The 24,553-nt window shown below is 36.1% G+C and overlaps 1 protein-coding gene across 3 annotated transcripts in view; it reads left to right on the top strand.

Moving 5' to 3' along the window:
• Nucleotides 1-24,553, top strand: part of LOC149804804 (TNF receptor-associated factor 3-like) — a 222,455-nt gene that overhangs the window by 155,544 nt on the left and 42,358 nt on the right. For all 3 annotated transcript variants that reach the window (XM_089944776.1, XM_089944769.1, XM_089944787.1), the window contains 2 exons: nucleotides 9,518-9,688; nucleotides 12,844-12,921. In XM_089944776.1, the coding sequence (XP_089800902.1) occupies nucleotides 9,518-9,688; nucleotides 12,844-12,921 (249 nt within the window). The remainder of the gene's footprint in view (nucleotides 1-9,517; nucleotides 9,689-12,843; nucleotides 12,922-24,553) is intronic.

Below are 24,553 nucleotides of genomic sequence, written 5' to 3' on the forward strand. Positions count from 1 at the left end.
GTCTTATGAAAACGACCGTTAAAATACACACTTACCAAATAAAATAAATGTTGTGGAAATATGATTGTTTTGGTAAAATCCGGATAATTAGTTTGTCTATGTTTGATTTGGATCTGGGTTTTATGTTAGATTTATGGAATTAGTCAGAGAACCAGACTAACTATACACTAGTACTTCAGATGCTTTAAACTGCACATGTTCCATGTGAAGCATCTGCATGATCAAACTGTGTTTTATAGAATTTTTTACAAATGGAGTCCAGCTACCAGTACAAGTTAAAGATGAACAAAAAAAAAAAAAGCCTCATAAAAAAAGTTTTAATAATCAGTACAGAAGAATACAAAAGAATATTCATATCATTCTGAATAAAAGCAGGAAAGGACCAGTTATGTTTATTGGACATCACGTGTGGATTTGAGCATGTCGTGTGGCAGGTGATAAAACTCATCGTAATGTGAAATAAAGAAAAAAATTCCAAGAATTATGTCAAGTTGAAAGATAGCAACAAGAAATTGAGCTGCATAGGGATTGGAACTGAAGTTTGTGCAACTGTACTAGATGTATATGTACTTTACATACTTTTAGATGAACATAATTTTTTCCTTATTTCCAAGAATATGCGTTTTCCAGCTTGACACTAGCAGTACACAATATGTTGTTAAACCTTACTGAAAACTGGTCAGACTTGCAGAAAAAATCTACTGCCTTACTGAGACGATCTTGTTTGGTTGGCAGATCTGTATCTGCATTGAATATGATAAAGTTATGAAAGTGGTCAGTGACAAAGGAAGTTGTATAACCTATCTGTTATGACTTTTAATTGTGTTTGACTGCACATTATCTGTGTACCACAAAACTTTTTGATATTAATATCTTTTTAATTCAGAATGTAAATTAATGAGGTCTTTAGCTTCACTATAAATAGAATAAAAAAGTATTTCAAAGTCATAAACTTCATTCATGACAATTAGTTTTGCACCAATAATTTGATGTTTGAGTTTGTGTTTGTGTGAGTAATATGCAGTTTTACATATCACCCTGTATGGTATTTTTTTTATGCAATTGATATAGAATAGTTAGGAATGTCAATAATTTAAACTTAAAAGATAGCTTGCACCCCATAGTTAAACTATGAATAACAAAATTCAAAAAGTTTAGGAAACACATTGCATAAATATTAATTTCCTGTTAATAAAAAAGATAATTTTTATCTAGCAGCAGCAGATGTTATTCTTCTTTCTTCTTCTTCTTCTTTTTATTATTATTATTATTATTATTATTATTATTATTATTATTATTATCTAACATAATAATGCAAATGTAAAATAACTTACTATTAAACCACAATTCAGTTTCTTTAGCCACCATTTCTAATTTGTGCATTGTATTTACTACTGTTGAATTCAGCGAAGCATCAGACTTCATCACTTTATTTGGCTGTATATGAATTACTCTTTTTTTTCTTTCTTTCTTTCTTTTTCAGAAGTCACATTGCATAAGGAACATTCAAAACCCATGTTTAACAGAACTATTCAAGCCAACTTAGTAGAGGCCTAGCACTGACTAATATATAAGAATACAAAACCTTCTGGGCTATTTAGACTCAATTGTCAACTTGGCTTACATTGATAAAAGTGCCATTTCTAATGGTGAAGGATTTTACATGTATTTTTACCTTTTTACTAATTTTTCTGAATGGATGGTCATATCAGCATGGGATTTTCAACAAGTCTGCTATTGGTATTTAGTTTGTCCTACATGTAATCGCTGCAGATCTTACATCCAATATGGCTGCTGCCAAGGCTAATTTGAAAATCATATCACTCAAGAATATCAGATGGTTTCAACACTCAGCAGTTAGAAAGAAGAAATGGTCTTCTTGAATTACTGGAAGTTCTTTTAGGACATCAGAGTTCCAATCCATTTGAGGGTCTCTTGTTAACATTTCAATATACCCTCATGATAATTGTAAGTATGGTAGGTGGAGGTTTGAAAGTTTTGTCATCAGGGCCATGTCTATAACATATATATCAGGTTTTGGGGTTGCAATGTCTGGTATTGCCCCAGTATGGGAATCTGTGAAGATGCTGCCCATGGATCATAACTTTCAAAACTGTTGAGTCATTTGTATTTCATGGTTTTTCCATTGGGGTTAAGATATTAGGTCAACATTGTTTATTTTGTGTCAGGGCTCTTGCTCAGAATCTTGTTGATGGTAATACTGAGATAAAACTTAATATGTTCAGGCATCATGTCCTAAGGTCATAACATACTTTAATTGACCCAATTTTCAATGTCATAGTAATTTTCATAGTTTGGCTGTAGCTCAGAAGCTGTGCAAGTAATGAAAATGAAATATATTTGGATGATATGAATTGTACATCTTTAAGGAGTTAAAGTCATGGTCATCTCAGATTTCAAACATTGTGCAATTAAACATTATGACTTTTTTGTGATTTCTCACTCTTAATAACAGTTTGATGGCCAAATGCCTGTGTACATATTTTTATTGTCATGTCTTGAACTTAGCAACCCATATTAAGATAAATGAAACTGAATATGCTCATGTCCATGATGACCAGACTATGTTTCATATGCCACTTGGTTCTATCTTGAAGGTTAAGGTACTTAGTATTTTCTATCCAGGCTGTAGCTCTGAAGATATTGGGAAGAGTGTATGTATGCTGATATATAATTATTAGAGTTTTTGTCGCATATGATGTTCTAGCTAATTTCTTAGGGTCATTGTGAAGGCAGGACCACTTCTGTTGACATATAACTCTGATATCTGAAATTATTTATGTCGACATGGAAGCTACATCTGATTAGGACAACCTTCATAATGAATGCAGGGACGACCTCCTTCAATTGGTTCTGGCAACACCATGGAGCATACAGAGTCTGCTTTCAAAGTGGCTGTAGGGAAGATTTACAAAATTGTATTGGCCTCTGTGTATTTTACCTTGCCTTCAATATACTGCCACAGTCAAATAAGATTAAAGAGATCCCCAGTGTTTCAGTGGATTTGTGCATATTGATCTTTTTGCAAAAAGATGGAACCACAAACTGCCCACTTTCCTCTCTCTCTAGTCATTGATTCAGAAGCCTGGGCGATGCAGGGGCTGATCAAGGCTTTTGAGAGGATTGGATGCAACAAGATAACCGGGTGGGATTTTGGATTCACAACAGAACACTTTTGATGGTGATACAAATACAAATGACTTGAATGAGACAAGAATTATGATTAATACGTGCATATAATATCCAGATATTGGATCAATTAACATAATCCACACGAACTAAATAATGAAGATACAAATAAATGACCTTTCACAGTACAAGGACTAGGGGTGTATGATTCACAGTGATTTCACAATGAAAGAATGATGTGTTTTACTCAAATAGTAAAACTGGTATTTTACTCATACATTAAAAATGTATTTCCTCAAATAGTGAAAATGACAAAAACAAAAGGACAGATGTACAAAATATCTTTACAGTCCCAACAACACACTAGATATTACAAACCTCAAAGATAAGCCCACGGCTAAAAGATTACATGTATGGAGTTGAACACTCGTCACCAGCACACGTGGCTACCAGTCACACTGGTCAATCAAGCAGTCAGTATTCCAGGTTGGTCAATGAAGCAATCAGCGCCCACCAATCTTGGTCAGCAATGCCCAATCACCTGCTACTCGACCAGCAACACTGTTTACTCAGCTCTACAGCTGCTGTGGTTCAGCTTCACAGCTGCTATGGTCAACTTCTATGGTTAGCTCTGCAGCTGGTACCATGTCGACTCCGATAACTCTGATCACTCTGGTCATTCCAGTCAGCTTTACAGCTGCGACTCCGATCACTTTGCTCACTCTTATCTGGTCACACTGGTCAGCTATACAGCTGCAACTCCAATCACTCTGGTCAGCTGAAAATACATCTAACACTGTGTACTATGCATGACACGGGCATATATGATAAAACGTAATGACGTTATATACAATAAGCTACACAAATTACATTATCGGCACAATAATTACAAAACAATACACAAGTTCAGAAGTGAACCTAACCGTGCTTGACAAGAATCCTACAGTACTAAACGTTTCTTAAAATGAAACTTTATATATCGCTAACATAATTCTCTGGCTAAGTCGCGAACAAGAATAGAAAATATTTGCATGATACTAAGCAAGCCGAAGCTACATAGAAAATATACAAAAATAAACGTGGCAGTACAATAGTTATAAACTTACATGCAAGAAATTAATACCTCTACAGCTGAAGATGTGCAAGTCCTTAAAGGAGACCCCTCACTGACAAAAAGCTCCTAAATATAAAGATTTAGTCTTTACAGCAAGGCATTTATGTACAGATGATGCAGCAATACATAGTCTGTGTGCTGGAAGTATTCGGTTCTTCCCATCATTAGCACTTCGCACATGCGGCATAAAATGAACCAAACTTGCTATTTCGAAATCTTTGTACAATATACATAAATCACCCTCGGGTATTGTTGTACACAAAAAAAATGAAACCCAGGTACATGTATTTAATAAATAAAAGGATTTATACATTTCCATGACACTGAGGCACTTAGATCGGGGGGGGGGAGGGGAAGGGGGGCTTATAGATCTGCAAATACACCCTCAAAGCAATCCTTAAACTGCTATTTATATGTGTATAATTGTTATAGTTATATTAGGATAAATACTATTTTAGTCTTATATATGATTTAAATGTGTACATTTATCCATGGCAACAAGGGGGACCCTTGTGACCCAGTACATGTTCCCCCATCTTAATCTGGCAGTGGTGCCATGGATGTTTTATCAGTCAGTTTGAACACTGTAGTATCATTAAGTTTCATATAAATTTTTTTGGTTTTATAAATTTAAAAAAACGCATTTTCATGGGTACTTAAATTCGTGGTTTTGCCTGTCAAAGTTTGCATATTAGTAAGTATTTAATTTCATGGCTTAACCTCTACAAAATATAGAATACAAAAGAATAAAACTATGCCAACGTAAACAGCAGTTACTTAATGTTTAAAACAATACTACCACCTGTATGAGCACAAATCAAAGACCTGGCAAGTTCAATACTTACACCATGTTTTCAACCAAGTGAATAACATCAGTCAAAGCTGATGCAGCCAACAACACTAAAACAAAACTTCCATCTTTATGAGCACAAATAAAACACCTGTCAAGTTTAATCACTTTAGGCATGTTTTTGTTTGAGTGCTCAACATCAAAAGGAAGTCAATGCCAACAATACTTGGCCAATCGGTTATCAAATTACATATGAATGATCTCTTACTTAAACCACTGTCCATCAAGTTGCACTATCTCTTACTTAAACCACTGTCCATCAAGTTGCACTGTCAGTACTTTCTGACGATCATAGCATTAACACAGTGGCTTAAGAGTGGTAAAATTTACTTAGACCCCCCTCGGTTCCTGGACTTTCTAACCCACGAACACAGGTGCTTTCTTACCAGGCAGCTAATGCTTGTGCCTGCCTCTTGCACAGACTGACATCAACCACTAGACTTGACAGTAAACAAAGAGTGCAAAGAAGACTTAAAGTCACACTTCCACGAGTGGTATGCTAAACAGGTCATGGATGCCATTATGGAAAAAGATGTTACTGGTAACGATCAGTGCACAGTATTAGTAAACCTAGCAACGTCATTAATCAAGCCAATTCATACTGAATGGATAATTGCAGCTCACATGAGAATGAGTGAAAGATCGGACCTAATTATCAGTCGTTTTTGAGAAAGCTTGACTTAATTCAGCAATTTGGGGATTATTTACCCAAGAAGAATTTGTAACACGAGACTTGATTGACACAATGTTAATACAGTGGCTTTGTCCAAAAATCTGATGTGTGAGCTTTAATACTCTGCTGTAATTTGTGTATATACATAGTGTTTCATTAATAATAGTGTTTCAAGAAAAAGTAATAGTATTTTACAGGATTGTTGTTCTTTTGGATTAAAAATACTTGGATAAAATAAATGTACTTTCAGATTGATTTAAATGTTTCAACAATAGTTGTACTCGAATGAAGGGTCGATTTGAAATTTAATTTTCATATACTGTTATTTTGGTGTTTTTTTTTCATTTTCTGTATTACTATTGTTTGAATACCGTATGCTTTCTCTCTATCCTTACTTACCTCGCATATCGACTTAAGGCAGTGAGTGTAAAATTACAGCTATCAGATACCTTATCGAACATGTGGATTGAAACAATATAAAATGATTTATAATTCTTGTTTCATAAGGTTAGAATAAAAAATAAAACAAACACATGTAAAAGCTAAATTTAATATTTAATTACCAGATTACAGTATTGACCTTGATTTATCAAATACTAGTAGATGTGTTAATCTCTAGGCATGAAACACTGTAAGAAAATGGGAGGGGGGCATCATCCTACTTGGCTCATTTTTCGTTGGGGATTTAAATTGGTGGTTCGGGGCAACAACAAAAACCACGAAAATTGATCCCCCATGAAAACATGATACTACAGTAGGTTTTGGGGTTATGCCCTCCCCTCCACTGTTCAGGTACTGAGAATAGTACAGAAAATAAAAGATCACAATTGTAGTGGTTGTAATAGTCCTGCTTAGGTGGGACAAGTCTTGGGTGAGAGTATGGCCTGCTTGCTCCAGCAGTAGAAATCCTCGGGGAAAATACCATCAAGATGCAATCTACTCAAACAGCCCTGTTTTAAGGTGTTTCATCTCTACCAAAACAGACTTTTTGATACCTAGTTGGTAGGAAGACCTTGTGTAGAAATGAATTTCAACCTTCAGTTTATGAAAGAATCGTGTGAGCTACAAGGCCTGCCTTTTTCAAGGCTTATGAGGGAAAGGGGCGTGTTTTCAGGAACTGGAGATGGGGCAACAACACTGTCCCATTGAGTGCCTCAGTTTCTGAACTGGCAACCTCTTTGCTCCAGCTTTTTGAGGATCAAAGGTTGGCTTTTATTACTATGAAAGGCTACTGTTCCATGATCTCCAACACACTTAATCATCATGGTAGAGGGGACATGGACTACGATATGGACCTTTGAAAATTGCTGGCCATTTTTAAAATGAAAAGGCCTAGCTCACTCATCTTGTCTCCTAAGTGTCGCCTCGGATGAGTTGTAATAGTCCTACCAGAACTTCACTGTAGCTACTATACTATGAAACTTGTTTATTTTCATAACTGAAGCCCTTTTGATGGACCTGAACTATCTCAGTTTCAGATATGGTTTTATGATCTGCATCCGGGTTTCATAACAGGCATCTGCAAATGGTCATATGCTCCTCCCCTTAGTTGAGGCAGCAATGCAGGATCCAGTTCATGCTATACAACACTGCTTTATGAACATGGAGATGACTTGTGTGCCCTACAGTATCACTTTCTTGTGGTAAAGGCTGCAAAAGAGAAAATAACTCCCAAGTCCTAGCACCATGAATGAAGTAGATGATATGATCAGTGTACTCTTGAGGTCTCACAAGACCATATGCATTAATTTTCAGCTCATGAGGTAAGAGTGATCTCTGCAAACCTTGCATTCCAGTGCAATGTTTTGATCTAAGACCTTATTAAAGCCTTTGGCTCGCATACGGCACTCAATCTAGTCAGGTTTGTATCTCCAAGATAGTGTCGCATATACTGGAATTGAATTTGGTTCAGTGGCTGTAGATTAGACAACCACTAGAACCTGTTGACGTCTAACATGGGCATGGGCTTAGCACATTCATTGGATTGGCATGGATTTTTTGTGGTAAAGAAACCTTTGTTTCTTGTTCCAGTGATGTCACATGCTATGTGACCATCGGTTGTGATGCCTTCATGTTAGGAATTGTACAATTAAGATAAAACTTATCCTTCGTATAGGTATTTCCTTCAAGGGTACCCATGGTAGAGGATGCTGATGCATTCCTGCTATTATTTATTCTCTTTGTGTAAATGTGATCAGGGAATGTATTTGAAAGAAAAATTTAATTTGTTATTAGATTATATTTCTCCAAGAACACTAAGCAATCACATTACTAAACCCTCAAACATCTCCCAGAAAAAGCTTGGATCCTCGTTAATGTAACTTTAAACCTCTATTGATAATCATCTTAGTGGTTGTAAGGGGAGGTAATTGGTTTGAATTTTCTTCCCATTTATTGGATTTGAGAGGTTGCAGAGTTTATTTGCTTACATTATTCTGATTGTTTAAGTACTCTCAGAGAAAGATAATTTACCAAACACTTACTTTCAGGTAATCCTGCAGTTAGTCCCCATAAATTTCGTTAACACTAAATAGCATGCTTGTGTTGCTGTTCCATAAAACACCAATCTAAACCAAACCTTCAAAGGAATTTCCCAATTTGGGAAGGTTTGTTTAGCTTATTACTGCTTTCAGCAATATTAAAACAAGCAGTGAACATGTTATAGTGAACAGTTTATCAATTTTAATGCACAGTAGCTGCTGTTAAGTGACATCCTGTTGGCAGAGGAAGAGTATCTTCAAGAAGATAACTTGGAACACTATCCAGAAAAATGACAATCATGGAAAAAGTCCATTGGGAATATAAAGCAACTTAAATTTTAACAAGATTGTGGACATTTCCTATGGAAAATAAGATACAGTTAAATAGAAGACACAGTGGCAGTGATAGCCATAGTCAGAACACTTTTGACATGTTGTAAATAGCTTGTGATGCTTTTATTAGGTAAATTCCAGAACTGTTATATTAAGGCATGACAAATAAATAATCATTATTTTTCTCCTTAAATGTGAAGTCATGGAAAAATAAAATGCTTTTAGATCATGTTAAAAATATTAACTCCTACCTTTTCTTCATTATAAACTTTAACTGGCTTAGACCACAATAATGAGCTTTTGACCACCAGAAAGTTTGTTGGTATGATAATGTGAGCTTTAAGTTCACCTCTTCCAAAGTAGAATTCAAACATTGGGATATTATTTAGAGTCATTTACAGATGTGGACTTGGACTCTCAAGTTGCAACCACTGGAGGGGAATGGGGTGGGGTGCATGAATAAGTTCATGGAATTTAGCATCAAAATTTGTATTTGTTGGGGTATCACATTAATTTCTTCATATAGATTTTTGTGTTGTTTGTTTTATATGGCTTTTAATTTAATGCATCTTTGACTCGATTTGTTTTAATTTGGTTATGTGAATTATGATATTTAACTATCCTAGCATTTTATTGATTTGTCAAATTGAGTATATTTGCTACATGACATTTTTGCAGTTAGGTTTCTGATAATGATAAAATTGTAGAACTATGTTGTTAAGCATTAAAAAAATGTTTGGCAAGTTAAACTTGAAGCAGTGTTATAAACATTGTAATATTGTAAATGTAGTTGGTGAAATGGTAAGCAAAACAATAAGCTGGTATTGTTTGCCTTTGTAAAATATATGCAGCTACATGCCTGATTTTTGTTGTAACTTGTTGCATTGTAATTTTTCATGAGATCTGTATAATTTTAGAAGCATGCAAGTGATTGCTCATTCTGTCCAGTGGAATGTCCAAACAAATCTCGAGGCTGTTCAACAACTGTTGCCAGAAATGAGCTGGAGAGTCATATGAATAATGAGTGTAATTTCCGCCTTGTGAGGTGTAAATATTGCAAGGATGAGTTCTTCTTTATGAATATAAGGGTAATTTTCTGTTGAACTTATTTATGTGAAATTTACCTTCAAGTTCCCTACAAACGCATCTTGAAATATGTGATGTTTTCACTTTTTTTATATATATAATGTTAGATTTCAGCTATGTTGAACGTGCTAGCTGTTTGCCCATGCCATGCTGTTTGGGTTGTTCATTAGATTTTGGGACTTAATTCCTGTTGACTAAGTATTACCATTCTACATCACAGAAGTTTTCGCAGGCTTTGTTTCTTGTTTAGAGCGAAGCCTCATAATAAGTGCTTCCAAATTAGTACATTACTTGAACCAAACAGAAGTTACCATGACTGGTCAGATTTGCAGAACTGTTAAAGGTGATATGATCTGTGAAATCAAACAACCAGATATTATCATAAAAACATGGCAGTCAGAAGATAAGGCAGGTTTAGTCATATGGACCATAAATAATATTATATGCTCATTTTTTTTTCAGTGGTAACTTTAGATTGTTAGAATTGCTCAGTGGTTTTCCAAACTGAATGGCTTCATGCTGCACAATACATGTTTCATAGTATTGTGTATTGGGAACTACTTTGTAAACAATGTATGCTCATGTAGCAGATACTTATAGCTATTGGTTTATTAGATATGTTTGTGGATGAAGTAAACAAGCTTTTTCATCCATTTGAAATTAGAGATGATAAAGTTAATAATTTGGACAAGTTAATCCGAGTCACAAATGAAACCTTCAAATAAGCAATTGAATGAATATGATACTCACAATATCCACCATAAAAGTGAGAGACACAATATTGAAAATGCCATTCTGATATTTAAAAATTTATTTTTCAGAGAAATGTTTATAACCTTTCACAAATAGAATGGTTCAAACAATGTCAAGTGCTCTCTAGGGTCTATGAAAAAGCAAAGAAAAGCATACTGAGGCCAAGGGCTATCACATATCTATCAGATATTTACCATTTTGCAAGTCAGTCAAAACACTAAATTTGAGAGAGAAAAAATGCGTCTGGAGGTTTTGATAGAAAACTAAGAGCCTCAAAGCCAATGAACCAAGAAGACAAGGAAGTCTTATTTCCACTTGCAAAATGGATTGTCACACAGCAGCTGTTTTGTCAATTTCCCCATTTAAGTTTTTAGATGCAATGTTTTGGATGTAGGCTAATGATAGAAGCCATACAGGTCATGTACATAGCTGGGTTCCCTCAAAAAGCGAGCATGCAAGTGATAGGGCATACACGTCTTCTTTAGCTGGTAATAAGTATAGTTACACTCATACAGCTTAAATTTCCTCAGAATCTACTTAGTTCTGCAAATCTGAATTACATGATACATGTCATGGTTTCCAGAACTTGATACACACTACAAAATTGTATTGTAATTTTGTCTACATTTCCAACAGAAAACATTCTCATTACTGCACCCAAAATGAAATGAATGTGATAATCCTTAGTGTCTTGTTAATTTCAATTAAAAGAATATTTTTCCCACATTATGATTCCAAACAATCAATGACAGAACAGAAATAGAGGTACATTTGGTTCAAGGTGGGTCACTCCACTGCTCAAATCACATGTATATTGTATGGAATTGAGAATAAATAAATTCCATCTCAAGCAGAAAAGATGAATTTAGCTGGATCGACAGAAAAGATTGATCCATTCCATACCAACTGGAAAAGTTGTTTTAATGTGCATTCATTCACAGTATGACTAAAAAATTCAATTTTTAGTAGACCAAATTGAGAATTTTGTTTAAAACTAATGTCAAGCACACGATGAAGTTCAAAGATTACTGGGTGGTGCTATGTGTGCATTATTATTGTTACTGTGTATTGATGAATCTATGGTTGTGTATTTATTTTGGAATACAAAATATATTCTCTTTGTTTCTTGTTGTGTATGCTTTTTATTTTTAAGCCTTAGGTAGAAAAACAGAATGTATATAATAAAACTGTTACTTCATTGTATGGGAAAATATAAATTCATTTTATTTTAACTAATACTACACTCCCAAGGTCATGCGGTGTTACTCAGAAACTTGTTAATATTTTTCCATATAAAAATGCATTAAATTATCAATATTGCATTAGACAGTGCAGTACAGCAATAAGTGACTGAGATGTTATTCAATATTTGTAAGCTTTTTGGTGACTAAGACATTATACAATGTATCTGAACTTTTTGACTAAATAATTTGCAAATTCATTTATTGAAAATTTATTGAAAAATTCCTACATTGATGATTGAATTATGCCTGCTACAAATCCAGTGTGCTAAACTTTCTTTGATGCAGTAGGTAGGTGGTAATTGGTCTTTATATACTCTTTTGACTGAATATACTTCTTAAAAATTGTAGCTTTTGCTTTATTCTAGTCACATCTGATAGATGATATATTCCCCAGTAAATCTGGCCTTTTTCAGAATTGATAATGCATGTGATTCTCAAAACAACCTTTTTCTCATCATCTCAACGAAGATCTTTGATTTTGATTCCAGACTAAGACAGCACAATTTCTATGCAGTTTAGACATTGATGACTTATCAGAAAATATTTAATTGTAACCTGCATTTCTGTGATTCATTTATATTATTATTTTGCATAAAGTTCCACTAAATATACTTTTTAAATGTTGCTTTATTCCAGTCTCATCTAAAAGCCTACATGTGAAGTACACTTTGACTATTCCATAAGAAATCTGATCTTTTACATTGATAAGTCCATTGATCTCAGAATAATCTTATTTCCAGTATCTTATAGAGAAGGACCAGGCTGTTGAGATTAGAGCCTAATGCAGTACAAAAATTTCTGTGCAGTTTAAGCTGTGATGTCTGTTAAGAAAGTTCTTGCACATATTTATAAAAAAATGTGAATTATAACCTGCACAACTATCGTTCCTTTATTTAAATTTGCAGTGTGTCATTTTAGATTTAACTCAGAAAATTGAACTTTTTTAAAACATATCTATCGTATTGACCATTACTGTGACGTTAAGCCTGTGAGACAGAGCATTTTATTTAATTCTTGGAGAATGCACTGGTTTCTCCACATTGTTAATTAATGTAAAGTGGGTGGGAAGAAGAGAATTCTGATCAAGAGAGTTTCACTCAGTATATAGAGTATTGAAATACTACCTGTGAAAATATACACATCTATATCCTTTCCTTCAGAATCATGAGGAAAATGAGTGTCCTGATGTAGCAGTTACATGCAACTTTTGTGGTGCTGGTCCCATGAGGAGACGAGAGGTATGAACAGAAATATATCAGGAAAAAGAAGCAGAGAGGAAAATTTTATTTAATTTTTAGCTAACTTGCTTGTAAAACTAAAAGGGTTTATGTCAAGGTCCTGTGTGTGTTATCTGTTGTGCAATATGTGCTTTGTGTCATGAATTAAAATTGCTTTCAACTTCTACACAAAATACACTGGACCAGTTTCTGTGAAAATTGCCAGAGAACATACTGGTATGAAGGCATTTCAGATTTTCATAATAATTTATACATATCCACCATCTAATATGGCCCTTGTTACTAAAAGTAGGAAAATCTTTAAAATGACTTCTCAAAGGTTTATTATAAAAGAATTTAAAAAATTTTTTGGGGGAAGGAAGGTTTTAAAGATTTGTATAAATGATACCCATCAGCCATCAGATATGACCTTGTAGATAAAAATAAAAGAAAGTTTTCTCTGATTATTCTCAAAGATTGCTTAAAAGATTGCTTAATAGAATTTTCCTTTGTATGAAAGTATCCTGGCATAAAATACATTCATATAAATAATCTAATCATCCATTCAATATTAATTATAGAAATATTAATATAATATTATTAAAAATAGAAAAGTCTTTATATTGACTTGTTTTCAAGTGAACTGAACAGAATTTAACCAGATTTGACAGAAAATATCCAAGATTTCTTTTTCTGATTCATTTTTTGATCACATTAACATTTTGAACATAAATTCCTCTATCTCTTGAATGTGCCACTTCCAGCAAAATGCAGATTAAAACTGTTATCCATTACCTCCCATTAACCACTGCTACGTGGTGCCAGTTTTAAGCTTTTGCTACAATACTATAAACATAATTCTAATGACCTCCCAGAATCCTTTTAAAATCAAGCCATCTATCCAGAAAGGCAGTATGTTAGAGTGTAGTATGCTTTTACTACATGTGTTGAACATGTATATTTGACTTTTAATCACTATTTATAAGAGTTTTTTATGCAGTGTGGACTTCTTTATTCTGACCTGTGCTCAACACTGGTATGTGCTTGTTGCTAGCAAGCACTGTATATGTATTTCAACTCATTTAAATATTGAGTGTTGTTATTGTGACTTTGTTAACACTTCCAGGCTTTTCATCCCTATTTTTATAATTCTGTAATTTCACTTTAATACTATGACAAATAAACGCAAAACATTTAAAGCTATTGAGGATATGCATCTTGTACAAAGTTTCCTTTATCCTTGTCATGCAATGTGTACATTTTTATGGTCAGAAAATATCGGGTCATGGATGTTAATTGTGTTGCCTTTATCTGCTATTTTATATACATTGTACATAATTTTTACATCTTTATGTAAATAAATACCATGGTCCTGCATATAAGAAGCAAGGAAAACTATGTAAAGTATCATTTAGAACTGTGTGACATCTTGAGCATACACCTGAAGATGGCATTGATTTCAAATATTGGGGGAACATCACCATGGTCTCACCTCAATCCAAAATTAGAGATATAATGCCCATGCAATTGGCAGAATTTAAGAAATAAGGGGTTGCAGAATTGTAATCTAGAAATTCTTCCCATGGGAGTTGGAGATGAATCAACAGTGTAGTTGATAAATTTTGTCAGATTTTGTCATACTTCAGTTGCAACCTTTCATAGATAGCTTCGAGCTTATGGGTGTCCCCCACCCTATATAGGCAGACAAGTTGGTAAGACCACCTGCTTGTCTGAGTATGGTCTTTGGATCTGTAAGTATGGGTACGTTTTTTCTTTTTTATCTAATGGTGATGATTCATTCTGGCATTCTTGTAGTCAAAAGGATAAATTTCTAACTGCTGGCCAGCGAGTCCGGCCAAGTGGCAGGCTGTATCTATTGTCTGGTGAGTGGAGATTTGTCACTTTGGTGATTCATGCCACATATCTGCCAGGAATATCATGGGGTTTGAAATGATACAGGGATCAGAGTGAACAATCCAGCCATTTCACTGCACCTTTTACACTGGCAGTTTCGAAATAAACTGGGTATTGAACTGACCACCCAGCTGACAGCCACGCACATTTACCAACTGGCCACAGAACTGACCATCCAGCTGGCCATACATCTTGCACTTCAGCCATCCATACCAGAAAAATTCAAGGCAACATCATCTTAGTACATACACAGGGGTGTTCTCGGTAGAACACTGCATACAGCCAGATGAGTTTCAAAGCGACAAGTGATTTCAGATGACATTATTTCTTTAGCACAGGATGATGTCAGAAATGGTCTGCGGGGCAGTGGGGCCACAAAAGGACATTTGCTAAGGCATTAAACAAGATTTATGTCTGTTACTCCCAGACTTGTGCTCCAAACCATTAGGCACACAATCCAAAGATCCTCTCCATTTCGGAAAAGATCTCCTGGGTACCAACTCACCCAGATCTCTTACTTCTCCCACATTCAACCATGATCAAGGAAATATCATGGAGGTTTTCACAAGGCCAAAATATTGCTTGACAGAGGATAGTCTGTTCCTTCCTCACTGTTGAGACCCCTTAATTCTTCTTGAACTACCAGGTATTTTTCCTGAAGTGGCCAATCAACCTCATTTGGATGCCAATACATCCAAAGTGGGTATTTCTACAGGAGCTTGGGCACGCCTTCCCATCAAAACAATTGATGCCATTGAGTAGGAAACCCAGTTACTTGTAACCATAGCTTTGTATGCTGACCCATTCTCAGGTACTCTTCTCAGTTACTTACCTTAGTATGCTGAGGGATGCCTTTTTGAATCCAGCTGCATTACGACCTGTGCTGGATGTTGTGACCAGACATCTTGGCATGCAATGTCTGTTGCTATGGCATTATTGGTAGACTATCTTCACATCCAGCATAACGCTGCATGGAAGGTCTTGCTTACCCGCAATAAAGCCCTTCTAAGGGCTGCTCCTCTAGAAGCAGAGAGCCTATTTGGGGACCTCATTCCTACCGTGGTTTCTCAAGACTTATTGGATCACCAACATCTCAACACTTTCATCACTACTCACAGTCCATTGCAATAAACCAGGAAACAAGATCTGGCAATTCTCCCTCAGGCCATCTGCAAAAGTTTTCAAGCAGGTGCTACCCCATTCCAATCCACAAACACCTGCTAGACCATCTCTTCACTCATCAGGTCCCATGGCACCCAGGTCACCGCAGACCCAAGAGGAATTTTCTTTAACCCTCCTTTCTTTCCTACTGCAATAAGAAGATGGGGAGAGCCCTACCAGTTAACCCCTCTCCTGCCGTGCATCCCCTTCCAAGACTTCCCAGTATGTGCTCACCTAGGCCTCTTCTCAGGGGCTTGATTAAGCATCACTGATGATGGGTGGGTCCTCTCCATCGTAATGAGGATTATCGACTTCAGTTTTAGGAACAACTGCTATCATGGACTCCATTTCCTTTCTCCTGTCCAATCTGTTGAAATTGAGACGAGAGGTGCACACCCTTTTGCAGAAAGGGGCAGTCAAGAGGGTATTGAACAATCAGTCTCCATCCTTCTTTCCAATATTGGTCGCCAAGAAATGCAGGAAAGTTTGTATCGTATTGATCTCTTCCCACTTAACCAGTTTCTCTTTCAGGAATCCTTCAAGATGGAAACAACCTCCATAATCCAGAATGCACTTTGTCCGTTCAACTGGGCCATCTCCATCAACCTTCAGAACGCTCACTTGCACATCCAGATTTTTTTCATTCACCCCCACAAATATCTCTTTGACTGCTCTGTTGGCCTAGTGGTTAGTGCATCCGCCTCAGATGTGGGAGGTCATGGGTTCGAACCCCGACCAAGTCATAGCAGATACTTATAAAACTGGTAATAACAGCTGCCTCACTAGGCACTCAGCATTAAGAGGCTAGTGTTAGGACTGGTTGGCCTGGTGTCAGGATAATGTGACTGGGTGGGACATCATGCTACATGTCTGCGGCATGATGCCCCAGTGCTAGACATCACTATAAACTGCCACACTGCAGACATCATAGTGATATGACTGGAAAATTGTTAAAGCTATGTTAAAATTCCAAAAAACACAAATATCTCCATTTTTACCTGACAGAAAGTTTTTCAGTTCTGATTTCTGCTATTTGGAATCTCTTCACACCCAGTCTTCACCAAGATTATGGTGGTAGTGGCCTACCTCTGAATACTGGGAACTTCGATTCTCCAGTATTTTGATGACTGGCTGATTCACAATGATTAAGTTTAGTCCTTTCATCAGGATCTGTTCTGCTCTTGGCCCACTGTAACTCAGTTGGGTCTCTTACCCAACCTCAAGAAGTCAGAACTTGTTCCATCTTAGGACTTTGTTTATGTGGTGATGAACTTACTCACAAACCAACTTGATCTGGGTTCCTCTAGATCAGGTATATTGAATCCTGGCTGTCTTAGAGATGCTATGAGCATAACCTTGTTACCTACTTGTCTTTATTTTTCCCTATTCTGAACCTTGAATGCCACTGCCAATTGGTTCCTTAGGATGCCTCCATATATGACCTATACAGTTCCTCCTTCTTGCAAGATGGAAACCACATGGAAAAAAAAAATTATGATTACAAAAAACAAACACCATGAAATTAGAAAACATAAAAACATGCTGAAAATATTTAAGGTAGGAAACATTATTAGGTCTTTAAGTTTGTTCTTGCAGTCAAAATAAGTGAGTTTTAAGAGCACTCTTGAATTTGATCACTGTGTCTTTGTGTCTAAGTTCAGTGGGCAATTCATTTCACATTGCTGGGCCCTGGTATGTAAAAGAACATTGTCCATATGACTTCATTTTCATAGTGGGAATAATGATTATATGATTGTCAGAAGAGGAGCATAAGTATCTTGCTGGTGTGTACACATAGGTGAGGTTGGATAGGTATGTTGGACTGGAGCCCGTCAGTGAAATATAGCACAGAGAACAAATTTTGTGTTTGAATTCTGGATCTGATGGATAGCCAGTGAAGGGTACAGAGTAGCGGAGAGGTGTGCTGTGATCATGGTACTCTAAGTATGATCCGAGCAGCTGTGTTTTGAAGTTTCTGGAGTAGATATTGAGATGAACCAGACAGAATTGAGATACAATAGTCCAGTCTTGAAAGTGCTAATGAACACGCAAGTGTTTTAGTGGCATCAACTGAAAGATATGTGCAAATGGAGCTGATGCGTCTCAGCTCAAGTTATGCAGCCTTGCATATGTTCATGACATGTTGGTGCAATATAAGAGTACTGTCCAGAGTAACACCTAGGTTTCATACTGACTGTGTGAATTTAATGTTGGTGTTGCTGATATTTATTGTTTGAGGTAAAGGATGTGAATGAGAAAGTCTTTGTGTTGTGATCAGAAAGGCTTCAGGTTTATCATCATTCATCTGCAGCTTGTTACATGTCATCCATGATTTCACATCAGAAATGCACCTCTCTACACCTTGGATGGTAGCATCAATTTCAGTTGGGTGGCTAGATTTGTATATATGGGTGTCGTCAGTGTACAATTGGTGAGACACTGGATGATGATCTATGTCACTTGAGAGCGGCTGATTGTATAGAATGAAGAGAGCAGGGTCAAGAACAGACCCCTGCAGAACACCACAACACTGATTAACTGGGCTGGAGTGTATTCCATTTGCAGACACAATTTGTGTCCTGTTGACCACGTAGGACTTGAACCACAGTAAAGCTGTATCATGAATGCCAAATACATGCTGGAGACGGTGAAGTAATATATCATGGTCTATTGTGTCAAATGCTGCAGACAAATCAAGGAGGGTGATGACTATAATCTTTCCGCTATCCAAAGCAGAGAGAATGTCATTAACTACATTTAGAAGAGTAGTTTCAGTACTGTGGCAAGGGCAATATGCAGACTGTACATTGCTAAAAAGACTGTTTGAATTCAGATGAGATACAAGCTTGGATAGAAAAGCCTTTTCTAAGATTTTTTATATGAATGGGAGATTAGAAATGGGACAGTAGTTCTTTAAATCATTATGGTCGAGTGTTGGTTTCTTCAGTAGAGGTTTTATAATTTCAGTTTTGAAAATTGATAGGAATTCCCCAGATGAAAGAGAGATATTAATAACATCAGTTAGTGAAGGCAATACTGGATCTAAGCACTCAAGCAGCAGTGATGTTGGAATTGGATCAGGTTCACATGACTTTGGTGCAGTCTTCATCACGATTGTACGTACTAAATCCATAGAGACAGGTTCAAATGCTGCTAATGGTTGCCGCTGAAATTCTGTATCCCAACTGTATGGTGATGACGAGTCAATTGAAATCGTGTTGTCAAGCTTATCTGTAATGGTTTGTACTTTGTCATGGAAGAAATTTGCAAACATGTCCGGAAGGACGACTGGAGAGAAGGTAGTTGGAAGTGACATTAGCTTGTTAGTAATCTCGAAGAGCTCTTTGCAGCTGGAACTTTCCATGATCTTAGTACTGTAGTGGGCTGATTTTGCTGCATGGACTATGTTTGTGATGTTCTTCTAAGTGGTTTCATAGATTTGCTTATAAATAGTGAGTCTGGTGGAAAGCCAAAGCCTCTCAGCTTTACGGCGGTCTCTTTTAGCAGTGCAAAGCTGGTCCCTAACACTGCTATACCATGGAGAACACTTTTGAATTGATACTATGCACTTGGAGGCTGGGGCATGTTGTCAAGCAATGAACGCAGGCAGTTATTGAGTTGTTCTGCTGCAGGAGGTAAGCAAGTTGTTAGGTTAGCTTGGATGTTGTGCATTAGTTTGCATTAGTTTGGTTCTATTTATCATACGAAGGTTTCTCTTAGTAGCAAAATATAGGTGGAGGGTTAGGGACTGATACATCAAGATGGCATATAATGCAGAGGTGATCTGATGCAAGTTTGTGGGATACCAGGGAGGACCGTAGAATATTATCATCAGGTCTATGAAGAATCCAGTCTAAAATGTTACCATGTTTATGGGTGGGTTGGTTAACTGTTTGAGGTTGAAAACATTAATGGAATCTAAGAGTTTTGATGTGTTTGGGTTTCCGGGACAGTCAAAGTGAAAGTTGAAATCTCCAAAAATAATCAGTTGCCACCTATCAAATTTCCATACTCCAGGAGATTAGGAAACTGCTCCAAAAAGAGAGATTTGGTTAGCTTATTTTTTCTACTAGGAGGAGAGCAGTATAGGCAGAAAAAATGGACTGACCTTTGCGCCAGTGTGAGTGTGGTTTGGACTAGTTCAAACGATGTGTGGTAGAAACTGAAAGTTGTTGTGGGGTTTAACACCATTTTTCAGCACATGATAGGCCATACTTGGTGGCCAGTATTAATGGTGGAGGAAGAACCCGGGGAAAACCCCGGAAAGAACCACCGACCCACGAAAATCTACTGGCAGGCTTTCTCACATACCCACATTGGCTGAATCCGAGACTAGAACCGGCGCAGATAGAGGTGAGCTGGCAGTGATCCATAACAGAGAGCGCTTTAGGCCACTCGGGGCCCCAAAATTGAAAGTTGTGGTGTGGTTAAGATGTTTGATCATGGAATTCTTTATGATGACAGCAATTCCACCTCCGCGAGAGTGGCTGGGGAACGACTTGATGGAGTAACCGGTGGGTGTTAGATCCACACACTTGGACTCATCGCCTGATGTTTTTAGCCATGTTTCTATCATGAAAAAGACGTCGATATTCAGATCATTGATAAAATATTTCTGTGTGCTTTTCCGGTGGTCCTACTGATTGGGCATTGAATAATGCAATAAACAGAGGTATCTCTTGGATATTTGACACAAGGGTTGATGATTTAATAGGGAATTGAATTAGGTTATCTAAATTAATGATTGAATTTTTAAATTGTTGAGCTGGAAAAAGCATAAGGGAGATAACTGGAATTCTTCCTGTTCTACGCCAGCCAGCTTTGAAATGTTTCTTTTTTCGCTTCTGTTTACATTTAAGTAATGATGAATGTAGTTTCAGTTTGTTTAGTCTAGAGCACAATGTAGTGTGGAGAGCCAAGGAGTGGTCATTTAAAGCCATTAATGAGGGTCCATCATAGCATAAACAGGTTAACTGGCGAGTATCATGTGATAGCAGTTTGTTCAACAACAAAGGAAGTTGTAGCAGTAGAGCAAGACAGCTGAGAAAAAGTTTAATTGTTCTCGTTTCCAAAACAAGGAGATGGAGAAACACATACGAACTGAACAGCCAGTGCATGATGAACACAATAATGTAGATGAAGACAGACAACAAGCACATGTCATGAAAAATGGCACACACAAAAAAGGAACAGCTGCTTCAAGCCGGTTAAGCAATAGTGGCCATCTTGACATCCAGGAACCAGGTTTTCACATGCCAAAAAATGGCATTAAACCCTATAACAACAATAACAACTTCATCATATGACATTTTGCTGTGATCTTAGTGTATGCAAACAGGCCAGAACTCACTGATTTTGATCATCATCTGAGCATTTCCCACTATGTTCAAGAATTGCAACACATTAGTGTGTTAAAATGTGCAGTAGTTAACTTCTTGTCCCACAAACAAGATGTTTTGCAGTTATAGACCTAGGTACACATAGGTTCTATAGTCTGGTCATATGGTTTAGAATTTAAAAACTGCCATTGTTGTAACTGTTAGTTTTAAAAACCATCATCTTATTAGTTTTTAAAGGAAAATCCGTTGTAATTGTTGTTGATAGTTTTATTTTGATGTTTCATTTCATTCTGCAGATAAGAGAGGACATAATATTTTTAAAACCAGTTAACATTTTGCGTGATCATGCAGAATATAGTCAAAACACAATTTGGTTGTTATGTATTGCCATTACCTTGACAGTCTCAGTGATAGTCATATTAGTGCTGATAAGTGTTTTAGTAACATATGTATCACAACTTGAAACACATGTCATATTGCAATACCAGTTATTGTTTAGAGTGTCATTTGATTTAGCTATAACTTGACTACAAGTAAGTCTTGTAAGAGAGTTTATTTGGTGTGTTTATTGAAAAGCATTTTTTATTACTTTGTCACTTGACTGTGAAAGAGTCCTTTAAAATTATTTACAAATGATTATATTCTCCCATTAAAGTATACAGAAGATATTAGCAATAGAAAAGTTTTTTATGTAGACAAAAACAACATACATTAGTCCCCCTCTTGAACAGCCCCCCTGACCAGCGGCCCCCCGCTCCTTATGGCCAGAATCCGTTGGCACCGACGAGTTTATGTTCAAAAGTACCCCTCACAAAAGGCCACCCGGCTAACGCGACTAGCGGCCAGCATATTAGTGCAATAATATAAAATGTACCATCACAAGCGGCCGCATTTTATTTTAATATGTATCCAGAACCAGTATTTTATTCATAACGTGTGTTAAGTAATTCCATTTCTGTTTCCTGATGTCAGGTTTTCGTTACTGAAAGAAGTGTTGACTAAAGAACATGTACCACTAAGGTTAATATTATATCATTTACACCTCACAGGAAGCCACATTTATTCCATAAAGCCGAGAAAGACTCAAATTTTAATCCATACAAAAGGGTAAGTACATGTAATCCGATTAGCCTTACTGCTGTGTTATCATAAGATGTCCAGTTTAGTTACTCTGATAATTGTTAAGATTACAATTATTGAACAGTAGTAACAGTTGAGAAGTGGCAGCATCAATGTACAATACACAAGTTGGCAGGAAAATGGTTTGATAGCCTTTATGGCTTCCCTTAGTAAGATGTTGAGCTTGTTCACTTTGATAATTAGTGGCTATTACTACTGACAATAATTATCAAAATTATAAATCCTAATGGCCACGAGGTCAAATCTGCGTGATGTTAATGGTACATATCGAAGCCGTTTTGGCTTCTCTCACTTAGTGTAAAGAAATGTATAAAAACAATATGGTACCAGACTGTGACTAACAAATAACGTGACAAGATCACTTCCTTTAAAAACACACGGCAATTTGTTTAGATGCATAAAAAAAATTGTTTTATCAGTATTATAGTTGGCAACATGAATAACTTACTACAAAAAGATCAACATGTCATCAAGGAAAAGAAAAATTCTCAGTTTAAAAGAGAAAGTGAAAGTAATTCAACTGACCGAGAGTTGGGGGGGGTCGAGGATCCTTGCAGAAAACTATAATGTCGGAAAGACTCAGATAAACAATATCGTGAAAGATAAGGAAACACTTCTGCAGAAGTGGGAAGGTGAAATGGATGGAGAAAGGAAGATTGTTTGAGCCAGGAGATATTTGTATCCTGATTTGAATGACAAGAAAAAGCAACAATTTTGTCAGTTGAATTGGGATATGACTACTTTACCGCAAGTAATGGTTGGTTGTACAGATTTCAAGTGCGACACAATATTAAGTGTTCTGTCCTTGGTGGAGAATCAGCTGATGTTAATAATGAAGCTGTTGAAGATTGGAACAAAAGACTAAACTATATATGCAGGGGATATGACAGCAAGGATATTTTTAATTGTGACGAGACTGGTTTGTTTTTTAGACTTACCAACAAAGTGACAAATGATGTGATCTGTAACATAATTATAAAGACAGTTTTAAAACTATATCAAAGGTTATTCATAACATCCTTTTGAAAATGATGAAACAGTTTGTTTCACAACATGCATGTGATTTTTTAATGAAAATATTAAATGTTTTAGAATTAAATGTACTTGAGACTTTCTTCATATGTATTTACTATTCACATATGTCATCCCCCTTTAGAAAGGCCACCCTCATTATAAGGCCACTTCCCTGCTGCAATAATGGTTCCCTTATAAGAGGGGGACTACTGTAATTTGATTGACTTTTTTACAGAAAGTATACAATCAACCCAGATTTATTTTGGCTATTAGGTACCTGTCAGCCAGGAGAGTATTGATACTTCTGAATGGAAATTCATAATGACATGGAGTTTTTTAAACCAAGAGACTAATTATGACCCATAATTAATATATTGAAAATCTTGCTGCAAATTCTCCTATCAACATACATCTTTCACCAAAACTCATTTAGTAGTGTCTCATTTGTCCTATATGACAGTGGTGTGATCTTACATCCAGTATGGCTGCCACATTGGCTAATTTGAAAATCTTATCACTCAAGAATATTGAAAATAGTTTCAACACTGAGCAGGTACAAAAAAGAAATGGTTTTTTTCTTAAAAAGGTTGGAAAATATTTTTTTACAATAGTTTGTTATGGCAATAGAAGTCAAATTGGTAAATTCAGAAGTGACATTAAGAAGATTAATTGCATTCAAGTTATGTTAGTGTTTTTTATTGAGCACTTCATTCAAAAACAAGAATGTCTGCAAATTTTTTTTCCTCCAAAATAGTGTACCTGCATGAATTGTAAGTTCGAAACGGTTTGCTCAGTTGAGAATTTCACATCCACTTACTTGTGCTTCATGCAGTTTCTAAGAGAAGAAGAATTCTGATATCAGTTGTTTTCATGTATTTATTATGATACATGATTTAGAAATTTGATAAAATCAACAATTATTTCCTGTAGTAATTTGATTTAGCCTAAAACCACTCTACATATTAAAATAAATAAAACAATTGGCTTTGAATTAGTTTAACAATACATATACACCTCTCAAGATCACAAATCAATGGGACCAAGTAAATGTTTTGGTTTTGAGTGTGTTTTTAGCCATAGTAAGG

The sequence above is a fragment of the Sinohyriopsis cumingii genome, chromosome 2, assembly GCF_028554795.1.
Source record: "Sinohyriopsis cumingii isolate HCF-2022 chromosome 2, ASM2855479v2, whole genome shotgun sequence".
NCBI classification, from domain to species: domain Eukaryota; kingdom Metazoa; phylum Mollusca; class Bivalvia; order Unionida; family Unionidae; genus Sinohyriopsis; species Sinohyriopsis cumingii.